The following is a 27,569-nucleotide window of genomic DNA, read 5'->3' on the forward strand; positions in this document are numbered from 1 at the left end:
ACCTGGAATAATTCCTGGAAACCGTACTTCAGCAGGAGTCAGTGGTTTCAGGAGAGGATGGGGAGAAAATAATTCGGGGAATAATTTTTAGAAAGTTGCATTAATACTTGGTTTGAATAGGATTGATGGATTCAAGGGTAAGCATAGATTAAATATAGATATATATATATATATATAGATAACCTATGCAATATGATAACTTAAATTGGCATGCTAGAAGTTTGCACAAATTATCTTCAGGGATCATGGAAACAAATCCCAGTTGTACTTTGGATGTTGTAATTTACTGCCTCAGCAGGTTAAATATATCCTAGAGCATTATTCCAAGAAAAACAGGGAGTTCTCCTGGTATCCTGACCAGATTTCTTTCCTCACTCAACACCACCAAAAACAGATTATCTCGTCAGTCATTCACCGTTTATGATGCCTTGCTGCATGAGAATTGGTATACAGCACCTAACATCCGGAATCCTCGGGACCAAGGTCCTTCTGGACTTCATGTTTTTCTGGACTTTCGAACATGTTTCTGATGTCCGAAGTCCAGAAACGCCCGAGCCCAGGTTCGGGTATTTCTGGATTTCGGAACACCAGAGGCGTGTCCCGAGTCCGGAAATGTCTGGGCCCAGGTTCCGATATTTCCGGTTTTTGGACGTCATTTTGTAGTTCTTCTCTTCGCAGGCCTTGTAGTCCTGACTTCTTTGCAACGCTTCGTAAGTTTCTTTCTCTTGTTTTAGTACCTGTATGTTTTGGAAGGTAGTCTGATGCCCTGTACACCTGTACCTGTACAAGCCGAAAGGGACTTGCGCGCAGAGTTCGGTTGGTTCTGGCCAAAGAGACTTGTGTGCTGTGCAGAGTTGGTTCTGGCTGAAGGGGACTTGCGCGGGAGCTTGGTTGGTTCTTGTTACGTATATAATAACTCGATAGACTGAATACTGTAAACTAACACAGGTACAAACTTGGCTCTGCTTTATTCGGGCTCAAAGTGATTACATTACATGATGGCTTGCCTTTTATACCTGGGCTGAAAAAGACGTGCGTACAGCCCAATAACCTCCGACAGTGGCGTCACCTGGTGGCTAGTAACCCCAAGCATACATACATGACAATAGCCCCCTTTAAGATATTAGTAACAGTCTTTTTACAAATTGTGATGGTCCGGGGCTTTCTGCTCCCGAGTTGATCGTCTCAGTTCAACTCCAGCATTAGGCGAGCGTTCTGAGACTGTTAAGACTGGGGGCTGGGTAGCCAATCTGAGGGGAGTGGCAATGACCACATCAGGGATTGAAAATCCAGATTCATTGATGACTGAGGGTAGGTTGGTTGGTCACTGATTGTGTCTTCCTCAGACTGTTCCGGTTCATCCGTGTGCCGCAGCTTTATCTGATCGACATGTTTCCTGCATGTTTGCCCATTCTTGAGCTTGACGATGAACATTCTGTTACCCTCCTTGGCCGTAACAGTACGGGCGATCCACTTGGGATCTTGACCATAATTTAGTACATCCACAGAATCGTTAACAGAAATGTCGCCTGGCACTGCAGCGCGATCATGATACCCTTGCTGACTTTGACATCTGTATTCAACATGATCGTTCAAGTCAGGGTGGACAAGAGAGAGCTTGGTCTTGAGACCTCTCTTCATCAATAGTTCAGCAAGGGAGATCTCGGTAAGCGTGTGGGGTCTTGTCCTGTAACTAAGCAATATGCATGACAAGCAGGTCTGCAGTGAACCTTGAGTCACACGTTTCATACTCGACTTGGTGTTTTGAACAGCACGCTCTGCTTGACCATTAGATGCGGGTTTGAATGGTGCTGACCTCACATGTTTGATACCATTGAGTTTCATGAACTCTTGAAAGTCCAGACTAGTGAAGCAAGATCTGTTGTCGCTTACAACGATGTTGGGCAGACCATGAGTGGCAAACATGACACAAAGGCTCTCAATGGTAGCTGTGGCTGTACTGGATGACATGATTATACACTCTATCCACTTGGAATATGCATCCACCATAACTAAAAACATCCATCCCAGGAAGGGACCTGCAAAGTCGATGTGGATCCTGGACCATGGTTTAGATGGCCGTGACCACAGATTCAGCGGCGATTCCGCTGGTGCTTTACTTAGCTGCATGCAAGTGTTGCACTGATGCACACATGATTCCAGATCAGAATCAATTCCAGGCCACCAAACATGAGACCTGGCAATGGCTTTCATCATGACAATGAGTGCTATGTAGATCATGTACAAATTTCTTTCTGCCTTTCATAGGCATAACAACATGATTATCCCACAGTAAATAATCTGACTGAATGGATAGTTTGTCTTTGCGACGGTTGTAAGGTTTGGTCTCATTACCCATTTGCTTGGGTATGGCAGACCAATCATCACTAAGGACACAATGTTTCACAACCGATAATATCGGGTCCTGACTGGTCCAGGTCTTAACTTGTTGAGCCATGACAGGGGTTCCTTTTCTTTCAGAAGCATCCATAACTAACAGTAGATCTGCAGGTTGTGGCGTCTCCATCTCCGGTGTGGGCAACGGCAGATGGCTCAGTGCATCGGCGCAATTCTCGGTGCCAGGTCTATAGCGAATGATATAATCATAGGCAGATAATGTCAGTGCCCACCTCTAGATGCGGGACGATGCATTGGTATTGATACCTTTGTTTTCCGAAAACAATTAAATGAATGGCTTGTGATCTGTTTCTAGTTCAAACCAAAGACCAAACAGGTACTGATGCATCTTTTTAACCTCATACACACAGACTAATGCTTCTTTTTCTACCATGCTGTAAGCTCTTTCCGCCTTTTACAAACTTTTAGAAGCATACGCAACATGTTGTAGTTTATCCGACTCATTAGCTTGTTGGAACATGCAACCAACTCCATATGACGAAGTATCACAGGCCAATACTAGACATTTGCACAGATCATAATATACCAGCAACTTGTTAGAGCAAAGCAGATTAGTAGCTTTCTCAAAAGCTCTATCTTGAGACGCACCCCAAACCCAGTTGTCGCCTTTTCTTAGCAGCATGTATAAAGTGCTCAATCTCGGTAGGAAATTACCAAAGTAGTTGAGTAGACCAAGGAACGAATGCAGCTCCGTCACATACTGAGGCTTGGGTGCATTTTTGATGGCCTTGGTTTTCAAATCCGTCGGCCTGATGCCGTCAGCAGCAATTTTCCTCCCCAGCAATTCGACTTCCAGTGCCATGAAGATGCACTTTGAACGTTTAAGTCTGAGTCCCACTTTGTCCAGACGATGTAGAACCTCTTCCAGGTTGTTAAGATGTTCGGCGGTGTCACGACTTGTGACCAGGATGTCATCTTGGAACACGATGGTTGTAGGGACAGACTTCAGTAGACTCTCCATGTTCCTCTGAAATATGGCTGCAGCCAAGCGAATTCTGAAAGGATACCTGTTGTAGATAAACAGTCCTTTATTCGACGTCTTGACCAGCTCCTGTGTCATGTAGGCCGACGTCAGATCAAGTTTTGTGAATGACTTCCCCACCCCCCCCGGCTAGCATTGCAAACGGGTCATCAGCCTTCGGTAATGGGTATTGATTCTGTTTCGAAACTCGGTTGGTCGTAACCTTGTAGTCTCCACAAGTCCTGACAGTGCCATCACTCTTCAACACAGGAACAATGGGGCTGGCCCATTTGTTAAATTTGACCGGTGATATGACCCTTTCACGTTGATTTCGACCTTCTCCCTCATCATGTATGGAACCACCCGAGCTTTATGATGGACAGATCTTGTATTAAAGTCCATGTGGATCTGCACCTTGGCTCCCGTGAAATTGCCGATGCCTGGTTCAAACAGCGAGGGGAACTTGCTCAGCACTTGAGCACATGGAGTATCCTCTGACAATGACAATGCTTTGAGCTCGTTCCAGTTCCATTTGATTTTTTCTAACTAGTTCCTGCCGAACAGCGTTGGACCATTGCCTGGAACAATCCATAACAGTAAATCATGAACCGCACCATCATACGACACCTTGATTACTGCACTGCCAATCACCGTTATGAGCTCTTCAGTGTACATACGCAACTTGGCATTGACTGGACTCAGCTTAGGCCTCACAGCCTTAGTATCCCACAGCTGGTCGAATGTCCTCTGGCTCATTATTGATTGACTCGCACCCGTGTCCAATTCCATCAGTACCGGCACACTGTTAAGTTTCACATTAATCATTATTAGTTAGCTCTTTTTTAGGAATGAATACAGTCCATACACTTCTTCCTGTGGTATCTTTGATTGCATATCCGGGTCCGTGCTAAATTGGTCATCATGCTCCACATGGTGTGTCACAGCACGCTTGCTCAGTTGCGGACACATGCGCTGGAGATGCCCCCTTCTCGATCAGCCTTTACAAATGTACTGTTTAAACTGATGAGGCTGATGATTACCCCCACAACGCCAACACGGTGAAATCGGATTCATTTCCATTGGCAGACTTTGAGCAGCCACAGGTTTTGCATACGCAGTCAAGTAGGACCTGCCATATGCAGCTCTGCCAACCAACAATACAATCTTGTTTACAGTACTTGCCGAGTTCTGATTTTTTGATGATATCTGCTTTAAGTATTTGTCCATCGTCATGCATGTCTGGGCAGTTGTGATGGTCTTGCTCAAATCCAACGTCTCTGCCGCCAGTAGCTTACGCTGGATCACCTCGTGGTTGATGCAGATTACAAAGAAGTCCCGCAGCATGTCTGCCAATGCAGTTTCGAACTTACACGTTCCAGCTAGACATCTTAGGTCGGCAGTGAATTCTGACACATCCTGGCCCTCAGAACGAACATGCTTGTAGAATCGATATCGTGAGATGATGATGCCTTCCTCTGGTTTGAGATGGTCACATACCAGAGCACACAATTCCTCACAGTCCCTTGTCTGTTGGACTTGCAGGCAAGAGAAGATTCTTTATGAGTCCATAGATTTTCGGACCACAAACCGCGAGGAAGACCACCCTGCGCCTAACTGCATCAGTGGGTTCCTCCATTTTGTTGGCCACCAAGTACTGCTCCAGGCAAGCTACAAAATCTGCCCAGTCCTCTCCCTCCACGAATTTCCAGAATTCTAATTGTGCTCATTTTTGCATGCGAAGGTTCTTAAGTTACCTCGTAACCAAATGTTACGTATCTAATAACTTGATAGACTGAATATGGTAAACTAACACAGGTACAAACCTGGCTCTGCTTTATTGGGGCTCAAAGTGATTACATTTCATGATGGCTTGTCTTTTATACCTGGGCTCGCACAGACGTGCGTACAGCCTAATGACCACCGACAGTGGCGCCACCTGGTGGCTAGTAACCCCAAGCATACATACATGACAGTTCAGGCCGAAGGTACTTGTGTGCTGTGCAGAGTTGGTTCTGGCCGGGGACTTGCACGTGGAGCTTGGTTGGTTCTGGTCGAAGGTACTTGCGTGTGGACCCAGGAGCAGCGGTGCAGTGACTGTGAAGACCTATCCTGGAACTGGTAGCATTGCAGTTTTTACTCTTGCAATTTTTGTGAGAGGGATTTCATTTATTTACTTTTCCCTGGGCCCGGCTGGCGGCGGTAATGGTTTGGTAGGGTGTCCGGATTCCAGAACATCTTGTGGATTCTGGACGGCCCTGTCATGGATTGTCCCAGAGTCTGGATTCCAGAACTCTGGATTTTCGATTCTGTACCTGTATAACAACATTTCAAAAGGACATTTTTAACTGTAATATGTCTTTGACATATACTGGGAACATGAAAAACACTCTATAAATTAAAATATGCTCTTTATTTCGACAGAGTGCACACTCTTAGGTAATATACCTATAATTTTACCCAGGGCCACATATTTGGAAGCTTTTCTTTCTGCTTATGATTTTGTAATTTTTTTTACTTGCATTTCAGTGGGACTTGGTGTGTAACAATGACTGGAAAGGACCTTTATCCATGTCAGTATTCTTCCTGGGTGTGCTAGTTGGCACTTTTATCACTGGCCAGTTGTCAGACAGGTGAGTTATTTTCACACATGTCTCTCCTCAATTCTGCCAGATCGGCTTTTTGTTTAATTGTGGCTAATTCATCAACTGCTTGTCCACTGCAGGTTGGTCTTCTACTCCTGTATTATAGAACATACACATGGCATACAAAATGACTTAAGAGGCACATTAATATATTCTACATTGAGGGGCAGAAATTGCCCCTCCTGCTAAGGACCCTGGCCGCCCAAAAGCGGCGGCCACGGGGCGGTGCAGAATGGCCGCCAACTTGCGGCGGACTGGCCGATTTTCGCGGAATTGCCCTCAGGGCTTTTTGCTGTGGTATGAGGATCTGCCCCACTCTCCCCACTTCCGTCCCGCTCCTGTAGATGCATCCTTAATGACGTCATCAGAGCGTGCACCGCAGCGGCTGCGCCCCAGAAGGAAAATTCAGGTCAAAAATTTTTTGGGCCGGTGCACAGTGCCTGCTTAAGACCGCCAGTGGACCTTAAAGGCATGTTGCGTGTATCTCCATTTTTTTTGGCCGAGACTTTTTCGGACTTCTCACAAGTTTGTCAGTTCTCCTGTTCAGATTGGGATTGAGTGCTAGTGGGCTCGGGTCCTCAATCTCCACAACACAGAGGCCTCATTGTGGAGGTTATGCTTGCGGAGGCAATGGGTTCAGTGCCGGCAGCGGAATGCCACCTGCACATTATGCGCGGCAGGGAGGCACGCAGGAGAAGGCGGCGCCGTCTCCAACGGCTCCATAGGCAGCGGGCAAGGGATGCAGCAGACATGGCTGCCCAACATACAGAAGGCCATGGAAATGGTGACAGACCTCAACACAGAGAGGTGGCCCAGGAACAACCTGCTGTCAGAGGAGAGTCAGCTACACTGAACCCCTGTACCAGATAGAAATCGAGAGAAGGCAGGATGCACAGGAGGCAGATGTTTGCCAGCAGAAGGCTGCAGAGGGCAAGGAGCAGCAAGAGCATGAGGGAGAAGGCAATGAGATAGCTGCCATAGGAAGACACGAGCACAGACATGGGGGGAAAAGATTTGATCGTGCAAGAGTCTACAGGCAGCAATTTTTGTTCATGGACCTGACAGATGACCAATGTCCCCGTAGACTTCAATTCTGGAAGGACATCGTCAGGGAACTGTGCAATCTCCTGCGGCCAGACCTCCAGCCTCAAACAAGGCTGAGGACAGCGCTGATTGTCACATCCAAGGTGACCATAGCACCCAATTTCTATGCCACTGGATCTTTCCAAGCTGCTACAGCAGGCATAAGTGACAGATGCTCTCTATACTGCATTTCCTTCCCAATGAGCAGGTAGAAGCAGTTGGAGTGGCAACCGGATTCGTGCGAATTGCGGGTTTCCCCAGGGTTCATGAGCGCCATAGACTGCACCCACGTCGCATTGAGGGTGCCACAAAACAATCCTTAGATGTTCAGAAACCATAAGGGATTCCACTCCCTCAATGTCCAGCTGGTGTGCGACCACCACCACAAGATCATGGCAGTTGATGCCAGGTATCCTGGCAGCAGCCATGATGCTTTCATCCTGCACCAGACCGGTGTGTTTCCTGGCCCAAACCAAGATTGCAGCTGGCTCCTTGGGGACAAGGGCTGCCCGCTGTGCACTTGGCTGCTGACTCCCCTTCACAACACCAGGATGCTGCGCAGAAAGCCTACAATGACTCTCATTCAGCCACCAGATGCTCAATTGAGCAATGCATGAGGATCCTTAAGCAGAGATTCTGTTGCCTGGATCGCTCTGGTGGAGTGTTGCAGTACTCGCCTGAGCGGGTCTCCTGATTCGTGGTCATCTGCTGCATGTTTCACAACTGGCAATCATGAGGGCACAACCATTGGAGGACGAGCCAGCAGTACCACCTGAGGAGAAGGACCAGGAGGAGGAGGCAGGGGAGCACGACGCACAGGAGAAGGGGGAGGAGGCGCTGGAGAAGCACCAGGAGACGGGTCGGCGGCCACGCAGGAGGCAACGTCACCATCCAAACCCTGCAAGGGAAGTGCAGAACCGTCTCATTGCTGCTCATTTCCAATGAGCTCATGGCCACTTCACCCTTCATCTTTGCATCTCCATGGCCAATACAATGAGTCCTTTCACACATCATTGGTCACAGTGAAATGAGAGACCTGCACAGATATGGGAACACAAAATAAAGATTTATTACACAAGAAAGAAAGGTGCAAAAAACATCCCCCTCATCATTTATCACTCATGTGCATCTCCTGATAAACCATCTTACGCAAACCTACTCTGGAACTACGCCGCAGTGTCTCCCCTGTGGCTGCATCATGGATCTGGGAAGGCTGCTGTGTTTCAGGTGTCGAAATCACACTCGATCAGCTCTGGTCCTGGAAGGGCCGGCTGCAACACCCTCCTCGGTGCGTTCATTCGGCCTTGGCTTGGGCGAGTCCATGCTTGTCGCAATGGCAGGTCTGGGGTCAGGACTGCTGTGATCCTGAGAGAGCATATCATTATCCTGGTCCGAGGAGCCTACATCACTCCCCCGGGGGCAGCACCTCACCATCACCACCTATCTGAGGGAGCACAGATCGGTGGTGTGGCGCGACACCGGAAGGTCCCCCGTAGACCATGGTGGAACCAGCCATGATGGAAATACTCAGATCTCGCGTGGCATCCAGCTGAGACTGCATGAGAGCAGACACAGTCCCGATGCCACCAGAGATGACAGCAGTAAGACTCTCCGTAGCCTGTTGCCCAGAGTGCATAAGCAACGGCCATCCTATCCAAAGCAGCACTCAGACGTTCGTTCCCTTGCACCTGTGCTGTAATGGCAGTTGCCTCATTGCCAACGAGACACAGCATCACAGCTGGATCCGCATGGTCACCATTGTCTGCCCACTGGCAATGATGGGCTCCATGGTGTGCGCAGAGTTGTCCACAATGCAGAAGGCAGACTCCTCCACGCTCCTGACCACTTCTGACAGCCTCTCCAGCACCCTTGCCATTGTCCCCAACATCTAAGAAATGCATGGCCTCCACCCTTCTTTCATAAGCCCCAACATCGATGGGCTCATCTGAGTCCTCTTCAGCAGAACTCACGTGCAACCTCGCACCCCCTGGAGAGCTGGCACCCGAGGTTGCCTTGGTCCTTCACCATGCTGCAGTCTGCTAGGCCCCTGTGCATCACCCAGTGCAGACCCCTCTACTAAGTCTAACGTTCCCGACCGCGTACTCCCAGTACCTGAGCTGGTGCGGCGAGTGTAGGAAGCAGTAATGCAGTGCTGGCAGCAGTGTCTCCCTTTTCCTAGGCCTCAGCGGAAATGGCGGCAACAGATGGAGTGGCCTCTAGGGTATCGTTGTGGCTTTCGCTCCCAATGGCCTCTAGGGTGTCGTCATGGATGTGGCTGCCAGCGCCCTCAAGGCTGTCGTCATGGCTTTGCCTCCCACTCGCATCAGTGGTGTCTTACATGAAAGGGAGCCACCATTGCGAGAACGCACACATATATATCTACAGGCCTCACCAATCAAATGTTGCTTCAGTGACTATATAGTGAAGGTTGGAAATAAGAAAACATGAAGGAGAGGCTCGTAGATGGAAGGTAAGGAGTTGGGGCAACATGTACTCACTTTCATCAGGCGAATTATGTCGCTGAGCCTTTTGCGGCATTGGGTGGCGGTGCGTTCATGAATAGAGGTCCCCGAGACCTCCACAGTGATCACTCTTCAGGCATTAATGAAGACAGCGCGAGTTGGTCTGCCTCGATGAGGGTCTCGAATTGCGCATCTGAAAATCTGCTGGCCCTTCTTGCTCCTCCTGGATTCGCCATGCCTTCGCAACAAACTGATTCCCTCCTCAGGGCCGAGCTGCAAACACTGTCCTTTAAAGAAGGCCAGGGAGCACCTGGCTCGTTAGCAGCAAATCGGCACCAGCTGAATTTTGCGGCCCGATCGGCCACTCCGCACACACCGCTACAAACAGCCCATTCCCACCAACAATACTGCTCTGCTCCTTTGTTCAGCAAAAATGCTGAATTTCACTCCAATGGCCGCTGCATCCATTGCGGCGGTAATGACTGGCACAAAAAGGTAGGTGCACCCCGTTTTGGGCGGAGGTGAATTTCTACCCCTAAATGTATTAAAGGACAATATTCCAACAGTGGATAGTCAAGGGGCTATAGCGGGGGAGGAAGTTAACACAATCACAATCACTAAAGAGTTGGTACTCAGTAAGATAATGGGATTAAAGGCAGATAAATCTCCTGGACCTGATGGCTTGCATCTTAGGGTCTTAAGAGAAATAGTGGCAGGGATAGTCGATGCATTGGTTGTAATTTACCAAAATTCCTTGGATTCTGGGGAGGTCCCAGCAGATTGGAAAACTTCAAATGTAACACCCCTATTTAAAAATGAAGGCAGACAAAAAGCTGGAAACTAATAGACCAGTTAGCCTAACATCTGTGGTTGGGAAGATGTTGGAGTCCATTATTAAAGAAGCAGTAGCAGGACATTTGGAAAAGCAAAATTCGGTCAGGCTGAGTCGGTATGGATTTATGAAGGGGAAGTCATGTTTGACAAATTTGCTAGAATTCTTTGAGGATGTAACGAACAAGGTGGATGTGGTGTATTTGGACTTCCAGAAGGCATTTGACAAGGTGCCACATAAAAGGTCACTGCAGAAGATAAAAGTTTACGGGTTTGGGGGTAATCCAAGCAGAAATACATGACAATTAGCATGGATAGAGGATTGGCTAACGAACAGAAAACAGAGAGTAGGGATAAATGCTTCATTCTCGGGTTGGCAATCAGTAACAAGTGGGGTGCCACAGGGACCTGTGCTGGGACCCCAACTATTTACAATCTATATTAACGACTTGGAAGAAGGGACTGAGTGTAACGTAGCCAAGTTTGCTGACAATACAAAGATGGGAGGAAATGCAATGTGTGAGGAGGACACAAAAAATATGCAAAAGGACATAGACAGGCTAAGTGAGTGGGCAAAAATTTAGCAGATGGACTATAATGTTGGAAAGTGTGAGGTCATGCACTTTGGCAGAAAAAAAATCACAGAGCATGTTATTATTTGAATAGAGAAAGATTGCAAAATGCTGCAGTACAGCGGGACCTGGGGGTACTTGTGCATGAAACACAAAAGGTTAGTGTGTAGGTACAGCAAGTGATCAAGAAGGCCAATGGAATCTTGGCCTTTATTGCAAAGGGGATGGAGTATAAAAGCAGGGAAGTCTTGCTACAGTTGTACAGGGTATTGGTGAGGCCACACCTGGAATACTGCGTGCAGTTTTGGTTTCCATATTTACGAAAGGATATACTTGCTTTGGAGGCAGTTCAGAGAAGGTTCACTAGGTTGATTCCGGAGAAGAGGGGGTTGACTTATGAGGAAAGGTTGAGTAGGTTGGGCCTCTACTCATTGGAATTCAAAAGAATGAGAGGTGATCTTATCGAAATGTATAAGATTATGAGGGGGCTTGACAAGGTGGATGCAGAGAGGATATTTCCACTGATAGGGGAGACTAGAACTAGAGGGCATAATGTTAGAATAAGGGGCCGCCCATTTAAAACTGAGATGAGGAGAAATTTCTTCTCTGAGAGGATTGTGGATCTGTGGAATTCGCTGCCTCAGAGAGCTGTGGAAGCTGGGACATGAATAAATTTAAGACAGAAATAGACAGTTTCTTAAACGATAAAGGAATAAGGGGTTATTGAGAGCGGGCAGGGAAGTGGACGTGAATCCATGATCAGATCAGCCATGATCGTATTAAATGGCGGAGCAGGCTTGAGGGGCCATATGGCCGCCTTCTGCTCTTATTTCTTATGTTCTTATGTTCTTATGACATGGTTGATAGCAGAGCAGGTCTGCAATTGTCCTGGTTAACCCTTGCTACTGGATAGAGACCTATCTCTGTCAAGCCCTTGTGGTGGCTGATGTGCAACGTTCACCACACGTTAAAGAAATCCACACACAGGCATCTTCCACCCCCTCATTTGGAGTTCAGGACTGGAACATCGGGTCCTTCATTGAAACATCTGTGAACTTCTGTGGAAGCAAGTCATCCTCATTCGAGGGACTGTCTATGATGATAATGATACCAATATTTGGAACCTCATGAACAATTTTGTAGATTATAGATGTAACATTCTGTTCGTAGCAATATAATCGTATGAAATTCTTCTCTATTATAACAAACACATGAAATAAATGAGTGGACGCATTTATATGTCATTATCTCAAAGTGTGTTCTTTAATCTCTATCCTATGTGATTTACTTTGCCACATTCCAAAATAACCTTTCTTTAGGAATGAAATAACAATGAACATTTGGAGCAAACTCTTCACAGTCAGGAAGTTTGGATATAGATACATGAGTGAGTGTTTGTATGAATGTATATGTGTGTGTGTGTTAATTAGTCGATGAATGAGTGAACATGTATGCTTGATTAGTCTGCATGCATGTGCCTTCTGGTGCAAGTGAAGTGCACATTCTAATGTGTGCACATGTATTTGTTTATGGATGGATGTGTATGCACAAGCGGGTATCTTGTTGGCATGTGATTGTCTGCATAAGTGGCCGTGTGTGTTCTTGTGAGTGTATGTGTGTGTTCCCCATATATGTGCATTACTTAACAACTATATGTATGAGTGTGTGTGTGTGCATTTTTATGAAGCTTTGTTTGTTTCTGCTTTGCAGATTTGGGAGGAAGGCTGTTTTGTTTGGAACCATGGCTGTACAGACTGGATTCACCATGATTCAAGTATTCTCTCCAAAATGGGAAATATTTTGTCTTCTTAATTTCTTTGTGGGTGTTGGACAGATTTCAAACTATGTGGCTGCCTTTGTTCTAGGTGATTACCTTCACCATTATCAACCCTTTTCACCACTATCTTCACTGACTCAATGTTCTTAGTATAATACTAAATTCTAGGTTCTGTTTTTTTTAACTGAACGGTCATAATAGTGAACAAAATAAAATTGCAAAATAACTCATAATCACTGTTAGTCTGGTCTTCTCTTTCAGGATCGGAAGTTCTTGGGAAATCTGTTCGGGTTATCTACTCTACACTGGGAGTTTGCATTTCTTATGCAATCGGATATATGTTCCTGCCTTTGATTGCATACTTCATACGAAGCTGGCGGATGCTGCTTTTGACCTTGTCTCTCCCTGGCCTGCTGTACATTCCTTTGTGGTGGTATGTAGGAATTAGAAACTTCAACTATTTAGTCAGTAGGGAAGACACTTTTTAAGGCCTCCAGGGTAAAAGGATAGAGTAAGTGATTGTATCATTCTCCTTTTACTACAGGAACTGAATCCAACCCAAACACTGAGAATGACTGTTTCCTCTCTGGAGTAGGTGGGGATCTGCATTGGCAGTGTCCTTACAACATCTTGACTCTGATGAGAGGCTAGGTGATCAGTGTTGTTACAGCATGGTCCTTTCAATTCACCAGCTTGTGGTGAGGTCTGGATGTACCGTTTATTACAGCACTGCCTTTTCAACTCATGGGGCTGGAATTTCGGCTTTTTAGATTTCAGGGTGTTAATGGCGGCAGGGTCCTGATACCGCCTGGAAAAGGTTTGCGCCTAATTCAGCAAAATTGGGCAGCTGGGCCCTGAGTGTGGGGCGGAGCATTAAAGGAGGTGTTGCATGAGAAAATCCCGAGCTAAATCCCGGCCTCGGAGCGCTCTAACAGAGACCTGGGGAGAAAAAAAAACCTGAAAAAAAACACCAAAAACATTCCCAAAAAATACCTCATGCCATCACTACATAAGTCGCAAAAAGAATAACATAAAAAACAATCACACTTACCTGAGGTTGACATTACTTACCTCTTTGCAGCTGCTACAGCTTGGACTGTCCGTTGTCACAGGCGTTCCCAGCACGGCGCTGTACGCAGCGCTACAGGTCGGGCGGGAGGCAAAAATCAATCCGGTGTCTCAACCAGGGGTGTTGCACACCGGCTCGCCTTTTCTGAGTGGTAATGCTCCGGCCCCGAAAACTCCGACGGGGCGCTGGAAGCTGGTCGCGCCCCCCGAAGAGTTCACTGCCGTCATTGCCGCTCCTCCGGGGCGAAAACAGAAGCGACCAGAGCAGATAAGCCAGCCCATGGGCTATCACAGCACCCATTTTTTGGGGTGAGAAACAGCGCTGAAGGGTTCAGTACGGTTGAGAGAGCCGCAGGCCAAGTTGGTTAATTTGCCCTGGAGTCATCCAAAGTACCCACCTGAAACCAGTGTTAGGCCCATTGCCCCAGGTTATACCCCTTTACATCAATGGGCTTGTAGGGTAGACAAGGCTCTGCTCCATACTAGGTCATACAGGAAACTCAATATGACCTAGCATATCCAGGGTTTCGGCTGTTCTGGCGGAATCTCATACAGGAGTTCACAATTTGGGGGAATTTATTTTTTAAACTAATTGGAAGTGAGCAGTGTTAAATATATATGCAAATTTAAATTAACACATGTTGATTAAAATGTATTCAATGATGAGTGTATACATTTAAATGTAAATTCATCCATTTTAATTAATTGAAAATTTAGAAATTGAAGTATTAAGAAATGGGAAAAGGGGTAAAACGGGAGTCAGGGCTGCTGGGTGTCTCTCATAATTTAGTAATTAATTAAAGTGCTAAATATAAATAAAAATATATCACAGAAGTCAAGTGTCAATTGAGAAAGAATATTTCAGCAGAGGGGAGTGGTCAAACAGGAATAGGGAGGGCTCAGGAAATATGACCCTGGAAACTGTTTGAGGTGAAAATTGAGACTGGTAGGTTAAGGCTGGAGGCCCAATCTCACACAAATTAACAATGAATAAAGTACCAAAAATAAATAAAAATGGGTCAAGAAGAAAAGGAAATCGAGGAAAACAAATATTGTGCAAAGGGGTGAGGCCAAGCAGGAGCAGGGAAGGTTCTGGAAGTTCCACCTCAGAAGCATATTTGAAATTGGATTGGTGGGGACAGGCTTGGAGGCCAGATCTTAGAAAAATTTTAGGAGAAATTATGAACCAAAAATAACATTGTACAATTTAATAAAATGTATTAAATCTGTCCAGGTAGGGTGACTATTAAGTTGGTTGCATCCCAGGATGTGGAAGCTCCGTAGTTGTACGACGCTGGCTGAGTTGTGTGCCATGCAGGTTCCGGAAGGTCTATCTCGTGGTTGAGGTGGACCTGCTGGTGGGACTAGGCCCACGACAGCTAAAAGCTGTTTATCTAATAATGGGAAATCCTATTAAGGGCCACCTAGAGGCATGTCATTTCATAAAGATACTCAACTGTTAACATGCTAACATTGGAAAACCCACAGGAGATGTTTACCTATCTATAAAATGGAGCAAGCAACATCTGCATTGATTTTAATATATTGTAGATATGAGCAGAGTTCAATTTAACATAACATAACTAAATTGAGAATTATAATGCTACAGCTTTAGCCAGGTTCAAATTGATATAGCCGATTAGTAATATTGGGCCCAAGTTTCGGGCCGCGCCTAGAATGGCGCAGCCCCGACCTGGACGCCCGTTTTTCGCGACACAAAGTGCGCCTAAAAACAAATTCCGTATTCTCCGGCTCCCTGCTGGTCCTCTGGCCCTCGGCGCGGTGCAGCACGAGCTGTGGGGGGCGGAGCTAGGTCCCTGCACTGAAAACAGTGCCGGGACCTCTGCACATGCACGCTACAGTCGGCGCGCATGTGCAGTAGCTCCAGGCACCCAAAGCTGCGTGGGAGGGGCCCGAAGCACACAGCTCCTAGCCCTGGCCGAATGGCCTCACTGTGGCTGCGTGCATAAGGCTGCCTCCCACGCCCAGCTCCTGCTTCCTCCGGACCCGACTCGACTCCCGCTCCCCCTCCCACCCCCCCGCCCCCGGACCGGACTGGACCCGACCCGCGCTCCCCTCCCCCCCCCCGACCCGAACCGACCTCCCTCCCACCAGCCCCCAGACCCGACCCGCGCTCCCAACGCCCCCCCCCCCCCACCCGGACCCGACCCGACCCAACCTGACCTCCCTCCCCCCGCCCCCGACACGAACCGACCCACACTCCCTCCCTTCGCCCCCCACTACCCAAACCAACCCGACCTCCATCCTTCCCCCAACCCCCGACCCGACCCGTGCTCCCGACCGCCACCCCGCCCCCCCCACCCACCCCCACGGACCCGACCCAACCCGACCCGCGCTCCCGACCCCGACCCGCGCTCCCCCCGACCCGACCCACGCTCCCAACCCCGGACCCCGGACCCAACCCGACCCAACTCCACCTACCTGTAAATCTGATGCTGGGGACGGGCCTGCCGGGCCGGGCCCGTTCAGCCTCCCCCCCACTTCTCCTTTCCCCCCCTTCTCCCCCTTCTCCTTTCCCCCCTTCTCCTTTCCCCCCCTTCTCCCCCCCACTTCTCCTTTCCCCCCCTTCTCCCCCTTCTCCTTTCCCCCCTTCTCCTCTCACCCCCCTTTCCCCTTCTCCTCTCGCCCCCTTTCCCCTTCTCCTCTCGCCCCCTTTCCTCTTCTCATCTCGCCCCTTTTCCCCTTCTCCTCTCCCTCCCTTTCCCCTTCTCCTCTCCCCCCCTTTCCCGTTCTCCTCCTCCCCCCCTTTCCCGTTCTCCTCCTCCCCCTGCCCCTTCTCCTCTTCCCCCCCTCCCCTTCTCCCCCCCTTCTCCTCCTCCTCCCCCCCCTTCTCTCGCCCCCTCCCCCTTCTTCCCCTCCCTCCCCCTTCTCCCCATCCATCCCCCTTCCCTCCCTCCCCCTCTGCCTTCCTCCCTCCCCTCCCCCTGCCCCCTCCTCTCTCCTTCTACCCCCCTCCTCCCCCTCCCCTCGCTGTCAGAAACACTGACACTGACAGACAGAGAGTGAGAGACACACACACACAGACAGACAGACAGAGAGATAGAGACACTGACAGAGACATACTGGGGGGGAGGGGGCATCCCAGCATGCTGTTGGAGGGCTCCTGGTGCTGCAGTCGGTAAGTAGAAAATGTTTTATTTATTGATTTAAAAAAAAAATTATTTCTTATTAATTTTTTTTGATTGATTTATTGGTTGATTTATTGATGTTTTTATCATTTATTATTGATGATGGCTCTTTATTTGTAAAACTGAAGTGTTTAATGTTTGTAAACTTCCCTTTAAACACCCCCCCCCCCCATTCCCTACGCCTGATTTGTAACCTACGCCTGATTTTCTAAAGTGTAGACAAGGTTTTTTTGAGCGTACAAAAATCCTCACTTACTCCATTCTAAGTTAGTTTGGAGTAAGTTTTCACTGCCGAAACTTTGAAAACAGGCGTAAGTGGCCAGACACGCCCCCTTTTGAAAATAAAATTCTGTTCCAAAGTGAAACTGTTCTAACTGACTAGAACTGGAGCAAACTAAATGATGAGAATTTGAATTTCTAAGATACTCCGTTCTACACCAGTTGCTCCAAAAAATCAGGAGCAACTGAGGCCGAAACTTGGGCCCATTATATTTAGAGGATTATACGACATAGTTCAATTATAGAGCTACCTTGACCACTCTTGACTTGGCCATTATTGCAAGAGATTTGGAGTATAAGAGTAGGGAAGTCTTGCTACAAATGTAAAGGACTTTGGTGAGACCACACCTGGAGTACTGTGCACAGTTTTGGTCTCCTTATCAGAGGAAGGATATACTTGCCTTAGAGGCGGTGCAATGAAAGTTCACTAGATTGATTCCTGGGACAAGAGGGTCGTCCTGTGAGGAGAGATGGAGTAGATTGGAAGGTGATCTCATTGAAACATATAAAATTCTGAGGGGGATTGACAGGGTAGATGCTGAGGGGTTGTCTCCCCAGGTTGGAGAGTCCAGAACTAGAGGGCATAGACTCAGGATAAGGAGTCAGCTATTTAAGACTAAGATGAGGAGGAATTTCTTCACTCAGAGGATTGTGAATCTTTGGAATTCTCTACCTCAAGAATGTGGATGCTGAGTCGTTGAGTATATTCAAGGCTGAGCTGGATAGATTTTTGGACTCGTGGGAAATCAAGGGATATGGGGATTGGGAGGGAAAGTGGAGTTGAGGTCGAAGATCAGCCATGATCTTATTAAATTGCAGAGCAGGCTCGAGGGGCCGTATGACCTATCCCTGCTCCTAATTCTTATGTTCTTAGTTTCTTTAACAGAAACTTCAGCTACTATGCACCTGATTTCTACAAACCTCTCTCTAATCCTCTCTGCCTTGCTCCATTTTCAAAAACCATCACAGAACCTATAACTTTGATTGCAACATCGCTCACTTAATATTACTTTTCTCTCATTTTCTGTTCAGTGTAACAACAACAACTTGTATTTATATAACACCTTTTACATAGTGAAATGTCCCAAGGCATTTCATAGGAGTATTATAAAATTTAAAAAATTGATACCGAGACGCATAAGGAGAAATTAAGGCAGGTGACCAAAAGCTTGATCGAAGAGTTAGTTTGTAAGGAGCGTCTTGAAGGAGGAAAGAGGTAGCGAGGTGGAGAAATTTAGGGGGGAAATTCCAGAGCTTGGAGCCTAAGCAACCAACGCATGGCCACCAATGGTTGAGCAATTATAATCAGAGATGCTCAAGAGGGCAGAATTAGAGGAGCGTCGACATCTCGGAGGGTTCTGGGGCTGGAGGAGATTGCAGAGATAGGGAGGGGCGTGGCTATGGAGGGATTTGAAAACAAGGAAGGGAATTTTGAAATCGAGGAGTTGCTTAACCGGGAGCCAATGTCGGTTAGCGAGCACAGGGGTGATGGGTGAGCGGGATTTGGTGCGAGGTAGGACATGGGCAGCCAAGTTTTGGATCACCTCTAGTTTACGTAGGGTAGAATGTGGGAGGCCAGCCAGTAGTGTGTTGGAATAGTCAAGTCTAGAGGTAACAAAGGCATGGATGAGGGCTTCAGCAGCGGATGAGTTGAGACAAAGGCGGAAATGGGCGATGTTATGGAGATGGAAATAGGCGGTCTTAGTTATACTGTGGATATATGGTCGAAAGCTCATTTCAGGGTCAAATATGACACCAAGGTTGCAAACAGTCTGGTTCAGCCTCAGACAAAAGTTGGGGAAAGGGATGGAGTCATTGGTTGGGGAACAGAGTTTGTCGTGAGGACCAAAAACAATGGCTTTGGTCTTCCCAATATTCAATTGGAGAAAATTTTTGCTCACCCAGAACTAGATGTAACTCGATGTAACTAGATGTAACACCACTATTTAAGAAAGGAGAGAGACCGAAAGCAGGAAACTATAGGCCAGTTAGCCTAACATCTGTCATTGGGAAAATGCTGGAGTCCATCATTAAAGAAATAGTAGCAGGACATTTAAAAAATCATAATGCAGTCAAGCAGAGTCAGCATGGTTTTATGAAAGGGAAATCATGTTTGACAAATTTGTTGGAGTTCTTTGAGGATGTAACGAGCAGAGTGGATACAGGAGAACCTGTGATGTCGTATATTTGGATTTCCAGAAAGCATTCGATAAGGTGCTACACAAAAGGTTACTGCACAAGATAAGAACTCACGGGGTTCGGGGTAATATATTAGCGTGGATAGAGGATTGGCTAACTAACAGAAAACAGAGAGTCGGGATGAATGTGTCATTTTCAGGTTGGCAAACTGTAACTAGTGGGGTGCCACAGGGATCAGTGCTGGGCCTCAACTATTTACAATTTATATCAATGACTTGGATGAAGGGATCAAGTGTAACGTCGCCACGTTTGCTGATGAAACAAAGATAGGTGGGAAGGTAAGTTGTGAGGAGGGCGCAAAGAATCTACAAAGGGATATAGGGCTCAAATTTCCCCAAGAGTTGCCCGCTTTTTTTGGAGTAAGTAGGTTTTTTTGGAGTAACTTAAAAATCGCAAATTCCCCAATTTAACTTGCTCCAGTGTAAGTCAGTTAGTTAGGTTTTGTTTTAGTTTAGTTTTTTTTCTCCAAAAGGGGGCGTGATCAGCCACTTACACCTGTTTTGGCCATAGAAGCAAATTTAGCTAGCTGAAAGTTACCCCAAACTAACTTAGCCCAGTGTATGTGGCCACTTTTGTAGGCATAGAAAAACCTCACCTACATTTAAGAAATCAGCGCAGGTAGCCAGAGATAGGGGTTGCAGGGTGGGGGGTGGGGAGAATGGTGAGTTAGAGGATTCCAAAACTCTAAAGACCTTCACAACATCAGCACATTACAACATCTTCAGCACAACAGCTGCACAACATCACCACAAATAAATGAAAGATAAATCAGCTACAGAAAATAGAGCAGCCCTACCTTGCCGACTGCAGAACACACCGTCTAGCCCTACCACCAGGGCTAGGGGCAGCAGGCACGCATGACTGTAGGGGTGAGGGATTTTAGCTTTTTACAGTTGACCCTAAATGTTGCGTGGTCCTAAAGGAGGATGATTCAGTTTGGATGCAAAATATCTTTTATTGTAAATTTTACAGTGCACTTCAATGATACAAACAACAACAACAACAACATCCACAGCAGGAAAGAAAGTCTGCACCCATCCCTCACCTACATCTCGGGGAAAGTGCACTTCCTTATAGGATCGGTGATGGTGGTGGGGTGGGCGTTTGGGGGCCCGGCTTGGGTCTGACCAGTGGCTGGTGCGTAGAGTGAAGTGGGAGTGAAATTTGAATCTCTGGCCTTTGTGCCCTTATTGCAGAAGCCAGCTCCTGCATAGCACCTGCCATCGTATGCACACCCTTTGCAATGCCCGCCCTCAGTTCCCGTCTTAGTGCAGAGATTTCACCCGATAGTGTGGCAACTTCATCACGCACCCCAGTGACGGCTGCCACGAGTGATCTTGTGAGGTCTCCTCACCCAATGAAAAAACCTGATTTACTTCTGCTGAGGGCTGCCTCTCAGGAGAGACTGGTCGGCTTCTCCTTCCCCTCGCTGTGGGTCTTCCTAGTGGCACCCCTCTAGTGCGAGGCTCAGGCTGGGACGGTGGGGGACTGGGTGTCCCAAGATGCATTTCCCGACCGCCACTCGGACCCGTGACCTCGGAGGGTGTGAACCCATGGAAGGTTGTTGAGGAGGTAATTGAGGGTTCTGGCTGTGTGATGCCCCGTGATATGTCATGATCAATATCGCGGTCAGCATTCTCCTGAGCACACATTTCCATGGACCCCTCCTCCCCCCACCCAACCTGGTCTGGAGCGCATGCATCTGCATGCTCAGGATCTTGAGGAATGTCATCTTCTTCTGCAAAAGACAACACAACAGTCAAATGGTTAGCAGCATAGGAGGGGGCGGGATGGGTGGCATGAGTAGTCTCACGCGTAGCAGGCCAGTCAGCAGGTGAATTTGAAGGGCCACTATGCATTTTATTGACTCACCCTCACCCTCGCGTGTCGGTCCAGCTTGTGCAGAGCTTATTCTTTTCCTGCCAGTGCGAGTCAGCAAGGCAGCAACCCTCTGTTCCAGGGGTGTCAGTTGGTGCAGATTTGGCGGACCTCCTCCTGTTCTAGTTCTCTCCCTCTTGTTGTGGGCCAATTTCCTCTGCAAAGGTGACGGTATAAATTGTCAGACATGGTGCGCTTCTGATGGGTGGGACACATACAGATGCTCATATTTTCCACTGCAATCCAATTTAAAGATGAAGATATTGCTTGCGCTCACTACTTGACCAATGTCCTGCCATTTCTTCTTGGACTGGCTTCCAGATCTTGCAGTGTTGACCCCAGCGGAGAATTCTTCGGCAACGAGGTTCCATCTTTTTCTCATTTCCTTGTGGGAGACCTTTGACAGACCACTCTTGCTGATATCCAGCTCCAGCCATTTCTCCTCAATAACCGTTACTAAATTCTCCACTTCCTCATGGAGGAAATTCTTCATACTTCTTGCACGCTCTTGCGCCATTCGTCTATTGGACTTCAACTCAGGTAATGTTCAAAGATCACACACCTCTCTTACACCTATCTAGCAATCCTTTCCACTCCCTCAGCCACACAAAAATCAATATTCAGACCTCACCTTTATATATGCTCCATAGCCACTTATTGTGAGGACGCTCTCCCTTTAATTGGCCGAATGCCAAGCTTCCTGTTACACTGCACCTGTGTGCAGACTGAAGCGTCCATTGCGCATGCGCGCAGACTGAAACAGTCATGCGTGCCCCTGCCGGCACTGCACGACACGCTGGGCCCAAGCCCCTCCCCGCTGCCGGCCGCGCTGAGCAAGCGTGGCCAAAGCTCCGCCCCCCCCCGCGCTCCTTTGCGCGACGCCGATGGATGCGGATGGCGAGGGAGCAGCCAAATTCACAGGTAGATTTTTGCCGCTTTTTCTCCTCCAGGAAGTTGGTGCACCACATCAAGATAAGCCGCTGTAAGTGGCTGGGGAAATTTGGGGCCATCGATAGGCTAAGTGAGTGAGCAACAATTTGGCAGATGGAGTATAATGTGGGAAAATGTGAGGTTATCCACTTTGGTAGGAGAAATAAAAAAACAAATTATTATTTAAATGGGGAGCGATTACAAAATGCTGCTGTACAGAGGGATCTGGGGGTCCTTGTGAATGAAACACAAAAAGTTAGTGTGCAGGTACAGCAAGTAATCAGGAAGGCAAATAGAATGCTGGTCTTTATTGCAAGGGAGATGAAGTATAAAAGTAGGGACGTACTGCTCCTACTGTACAGGGCATTGGTAAGACCACACCTGGAGTACTGCATATAGTTTTCAATAGTTAAGGAAAGATATACATGCATTGAAGGCAGTTCAGAGAAGGTTCAAGAGGTTGATTCCTGAGATGAAAGGGTTGTCATATGAAGAAAGGTTGAGCAGGTTGGGCTTATATTCCTTGGAGTTTAGAAGAATGAGAGGTGATCTTATTGAAACATTTAAGATTCTGAGGGGGCTGGACAGGGTAGATGCAGAGAGAATGTTTCCACTCATGGGGGAATCTAGAACTAGGGGGCATAGTTTCACAATAAGGGGTCGCCCATTTAAAACAGAAATGAGAAGGAATTTCTTCTCTCAGAGGGTCGTGAATCTTTGGAATTATCTTCCCCAGAGAGCTGTGGAGAGCTGGGTCTTTGAATATATTTAAGGTGGAGATAGACAGATTTTTTATGATAAGGGAGTCAAGGGTTATGGGGAGCGGGCAAGGAAGTGGAATTGAGGCCAGGATCAGATCAGCCATGATCTTATTGAATGGCAGAGCAGGCTCGAGGGGCCAAATGGCCAATTCCTGCTGCTATTTCTTATGTTCTTATGTAGATGTCGGACAAGCAGTCTGACAATTCAGAGACCGAGGAGGGGTCGAGAGAAGAAGTCGTGAGGTAGAGCTGGGTATCATCAGCGTACATGTGCAAACTGACGCTGTGTTTTCGGATGATGTAGCCAATGGACAACATGTAAATGAGAAATAGGAGGGGGCCAAGGATAGATCCTTGGGAGACACCAGAGGTAACGATGCAGGGTTGGGAAGAGAAGCAGTTGCAGTGGAGAGATGTTGGAGAATGATAGAGTGGTCAACCATGTCAAAGGCTGCCAATAAGTTAAGAAGGACAAGGAGGGATAGTTTGCTTTTGTCACAGTCACAAAGTATGTCATTTGATGAGAGCCGTTTTCCTCTCAATTGCAGCTGGGGAACACTTAATATCCATACCTAATGCAGAGAAAAAGGGAAGAGAAACCCATTATATAAAGCCTCTGCCCCCTTAACTTTACCCCGGATTCATGGGGCTTCCTCAAAGTGGAAGGCGCGGAAACCGGATTGGAGGGATTTAAACATGGAATTGTGGAAAAGATGGGCACACATTCTCCAATTCCCCTTTATGAAGAACCATGGGAAGTTTTGTTGAAGGCATTATATAATTGCACAGTGTTGTTAGTTAGTAAAGTCGTGGGCATTGCCCCTGACAGCTTCAAGGGGCGCTACCGAATTTTCATTGATGTCGTCGTTGCTAGTGCAGGGCATTATGGTAGGAGCAGGGCGCTACTGGTTACTGCCTCCAGTGGAAATTTTCCCCAAACTATTTCCTCTGATGGGTGAATTAAGAATACTGAGAAATAATTTTAAAATTAGAGCTAGGCCATTCAGGAGGGAAATCAGGAAGCACTTTTGATACAAAGATTAGTGGACATCTGCAACCTACTCCCCCAAAGAGTATAGATGCTTGATCAATTAAAATTTTCAAGACTGAGATCGATAGATATTTGTTAAGTAAGGGTATCAAAGGATATGGAGTAAAGGGCAGTAAATGGAGCTAAGGTACAGATCAGTCATGATCTAATTGAACGGTGAAGAAGGCTCAATGGGTTGAATGGCCTACTCCTGTTCCTATCTATTTCCCCCTTTCAATGCTATCCATTGCCCCCCCTATATCTTTCATTGCCCTCTTCAATACCACCTTTCACACACTTCATTGCACCCCCTTATGGGCATCTATTTCCCTATGACCTGATCTGCTACTGGGATTCTCTTTCCTTACTTCCACTCAGAATGCTAATGTATACTCTAGGTAGGAACTTTTGTTCTTGAAAACTTCTGTACCAGTCTACAGCATACAATGGCTAGGATCACTGCCATTAGTGGCATTACAGAGAGAGGGATCCTTGCTTAGTGCATTAGCAGTTGGACTTGGGTGAGAAACGAAGGAGTGCTGTAATGGAAGGGAGAGGAACTAATTCATGCTGATTTTTGTCAGCAAATGCTGACGTGCTGACATCCTGACTAGGCATGCAAAATGGTCAATTTTCCCCTCTGGCAGCGAGTTCCGACCAATCTCTGAGTAAAGACATTTCTCCTTTTTTGCCTATTGGATTTGTTAGCAACTGTCTTAATTTATGGCCGCTAGCTTTGGATTCTCTCCACATCTACCAGAATTCCAAACTTTGGTGAAAGAGAAAGACAGCAAATGCTTATTTAGCAAATATGCACATGAAATAAATGTACTTGTTTTGTATATAAGATGTTTTCTACTAAAAGTAGTGCATGTGGTTATAGCAATTTCTATGGGACAACACTAAGATAGGGAAACAGAAGTACATGAGAGTAGAAGGAGGGGAGAAACAGAAATGAGTCAGGAGAGAAGAAACAGAAATTAAGGCCAAAGAGAGTTTGAGTCAGGAGAGCAAATTGCAACAGAGAGAAAAATGGAATTGAAGAGGGGTGTAAGAATGAATTGAAAGAGGAGAGAAGGTGAAACAGAAGTGAAGGAGAAGATAAAGAGAGGAACAAAATGAAGGAGGATAACAAGAAATAGAAATGAGTGAGGAAAAAGAGAGATAAACAAGAAATGATGGAGGAGGGAAAGAAAAAACATTGTTGGAGATGTTTTCACTATGATTAGATAAGTAAATTTGGTAAAATGTCTAAATGGAAATCACATTGAAATCATAAACAGCCACATGTCGTAACTGTTTATGGTTTCAATGTGAACTTCATAGCATTTAACATTTTTACCATGACTAATACTTAAGTTTTTCAAAAGATTATTGTGAGAAAATTACAGCCTTGAGCACGATCCATTGCATCTAAAACCATTCTGATTGCCTTTTAAGGCCTTTTTGGTCTTTAGATGAACTCAGATAGTGCTTTGTAAAACGCTCTTGAATGCATTTCATCTTACTGATATTAAGCTAACTGGACGATGATTCATTTATTCATGAATCATTCCTTGTTTTTGACTAATAGCTTGTTTGAGAGTGGGGCTGGTGAGAATGAATGCATGATTCAAGATCAAATTACTGAGCATTTATAACTTAATAAGATAAATAAGGACAGCCCGCATGGATTTGTTCAAAACAAGTAATGTTTGACAAATTTAAGTGTCATGTATTCAACTGTTATTGTAACCTATGTATAAGCTGACCAAATTGTACACTTTGAGAATACTGACCACAGATGGTGAACTTGTGGGAGACACTCCGAACCTGGACTTTCCGGTATAAAAGGGGAAGCTCCACCCACTGTCTGTCTCTTGAGGTCTTGGTAATAAAGGTAACTGGTCACAGAGTGATCTTCTCTCAAGTATGGGCCTCGTGTGCATTTATACTGCATAGTAAGGACATATTATTGGCGACGAGAAACTGGGATTTAAACCACGCGAGATTGGCCACTAGCAGCACAGAAGACAGGTACTGTGTTGGTGATGATTGGGACGACTTTATTGAGAGACAACAGCAAAGTTTTGTCACTAAGGAATGGTTGGGACAGAATTCAGCCGACAAACGCAGGGCTCATCTCCTGATGGTTTGTGGATCCAGAATGTATTCCCTGATGAAGGACCTTCTAGCGCCAGAGAAGCCGGCGGACAAGACGTTCGAAGAGCTCAGTAAGTTGTTCAGGGAACACCTTAAACCGGCGAGCAGCATGCACATGGCGAGACACTGGTTTTACACGCACCGCCGGCGAGAAGGGCAAAGCGTTCCAGACTTCATGGCAAATCTCCGGCGACTGGCGAGCCTACGTAAGTTCCCAGATGCCTGCAGAGCGGAGATGCTGCGAGACTTTTTTATTGAGGGCATTGGGCACGCTGGGGTTTTCAGGAAACTGATTGAGACCAAAGCATTGGCCTTGGAAGCGGTGGCTCTGATAGCCCAGACAATTATCTCAGGGGAGGAAGAGACCAGAATGATTTATAGCAAAAATCTTGGCTCAAATGCAGCAAACGACCAGGGAGTCAACATTGTCAATGCGGCACATAGTTCTCTAGGCAGACAAGGGCAATTGGACATGCCTCAGCATGCAGTCGAACCCAAAGGGGGAATTCAACAGAGACAATGGCTAGCTGAACGGCGACTCATGCCATCGCAATGGACAATGCGGCCAGTAATGGGGCCATCAACACCTGTTAATGGTGCATTTAAGGACAGTTACAGAGACAGTCAGAGATGATCGACTGGTAATGGACCTTTTGTTTCCAACAATGGGGCCTCTAGCTCATGCTGGAGGTGTGGAGGCAAACACCCAGCCAGAGCTTGCAGGTATCAGCAATATACCTGCAGAAACTGCAACATCGGCGATCACTTGGCGCGTATATGCAGGAAACCTGCAGCCAGGTTGATGTACGAGGAGGACGGGCCCGATGTAAGCCCTACGAGGCCAAATGAATACTGGGGGAAATCGCTGGAAGCTGAAGATCAGAGAGTTCATGTGGAGCACATATACAGTTCATATACCAGGATGCCACTGATAATGATGAAAGTGCTCCTCAATGGCAACCCAGTATTATTGGAGCTAGACACGGGGGCCAGCCAGTCCCTGATGAGTATCAAACAGTTCGAAAGGTTGTGGGTGCCCAAGGCCAGGAGGCCAAAATTATTGCCGATTGACGCACTGCTACGGACATATACAAAGGAGATCATTCCGGTGCTAGGCAGCGCCACGGTAGTCGTGACCCACAAAGATTCGGAGAACAGGTTGCCACTCTGGATTGTCCCGGGGGACGGTCCCGCACTACTGGGGAGGAGTTAGCTTGCTGTCATGAACTGGAAATGGGGCGATGTCAATGCAATTTTTTCTGTGGAGTGAGTATCATGCTCACAGGTCCTGGACAAATTTGACTCATTATTTCAACTCGGCATCGGCACTTTCATGGGGACCAAGGTAGTGATTCACATAAACCCGGACGCCAGGCCAGTACAGCAC

General features: G+C 47.0%; 1 protein-coding gene across 1 annotated transcript in view; it reads left to right on the forward strand.

The window, feature by feature from the left end:
• LOC139262892 (organic cation/carnitine transporter 2-like) overlaps positions 1–27,569 on the forward strand; it is a 131,486-nt gene that overhangs the window by 38,456 nt on the left and 65,461 nt on the right. Inside the window, exons 2-4 of the mRNA XM_070878147.1 lie at positions 5,906–6,009; positions 12,680–12,834; positions 13,008–13,179. Coding sequence (XP_070734248.1) covers positions 5,906–6,009; positions 12,680–12,834; positions 13,008–13,179 — 431 coding nt within the window. The remainder of the gene's footprint in view (positions 1–5,905; positions 6,010–12,679; positions 12,835–13,007; positions 13,180–27,569) is intronic.

The sequence above is a fragment of the Pristiophorus japonicus genome, chromosome 4 (genome assembly GCF_044704955.1).
Source record: "Pristiophorus japonicus isolate sPriJap1 chromosome 4, sPriJap1.hap1, whole genome shotgun sequence".
NCBI lineage: Eukaryota > Metazoa > Chordata > Chondrichthyes > Pristiophoridae > Pristiophorus > Pristiophorus japonicus.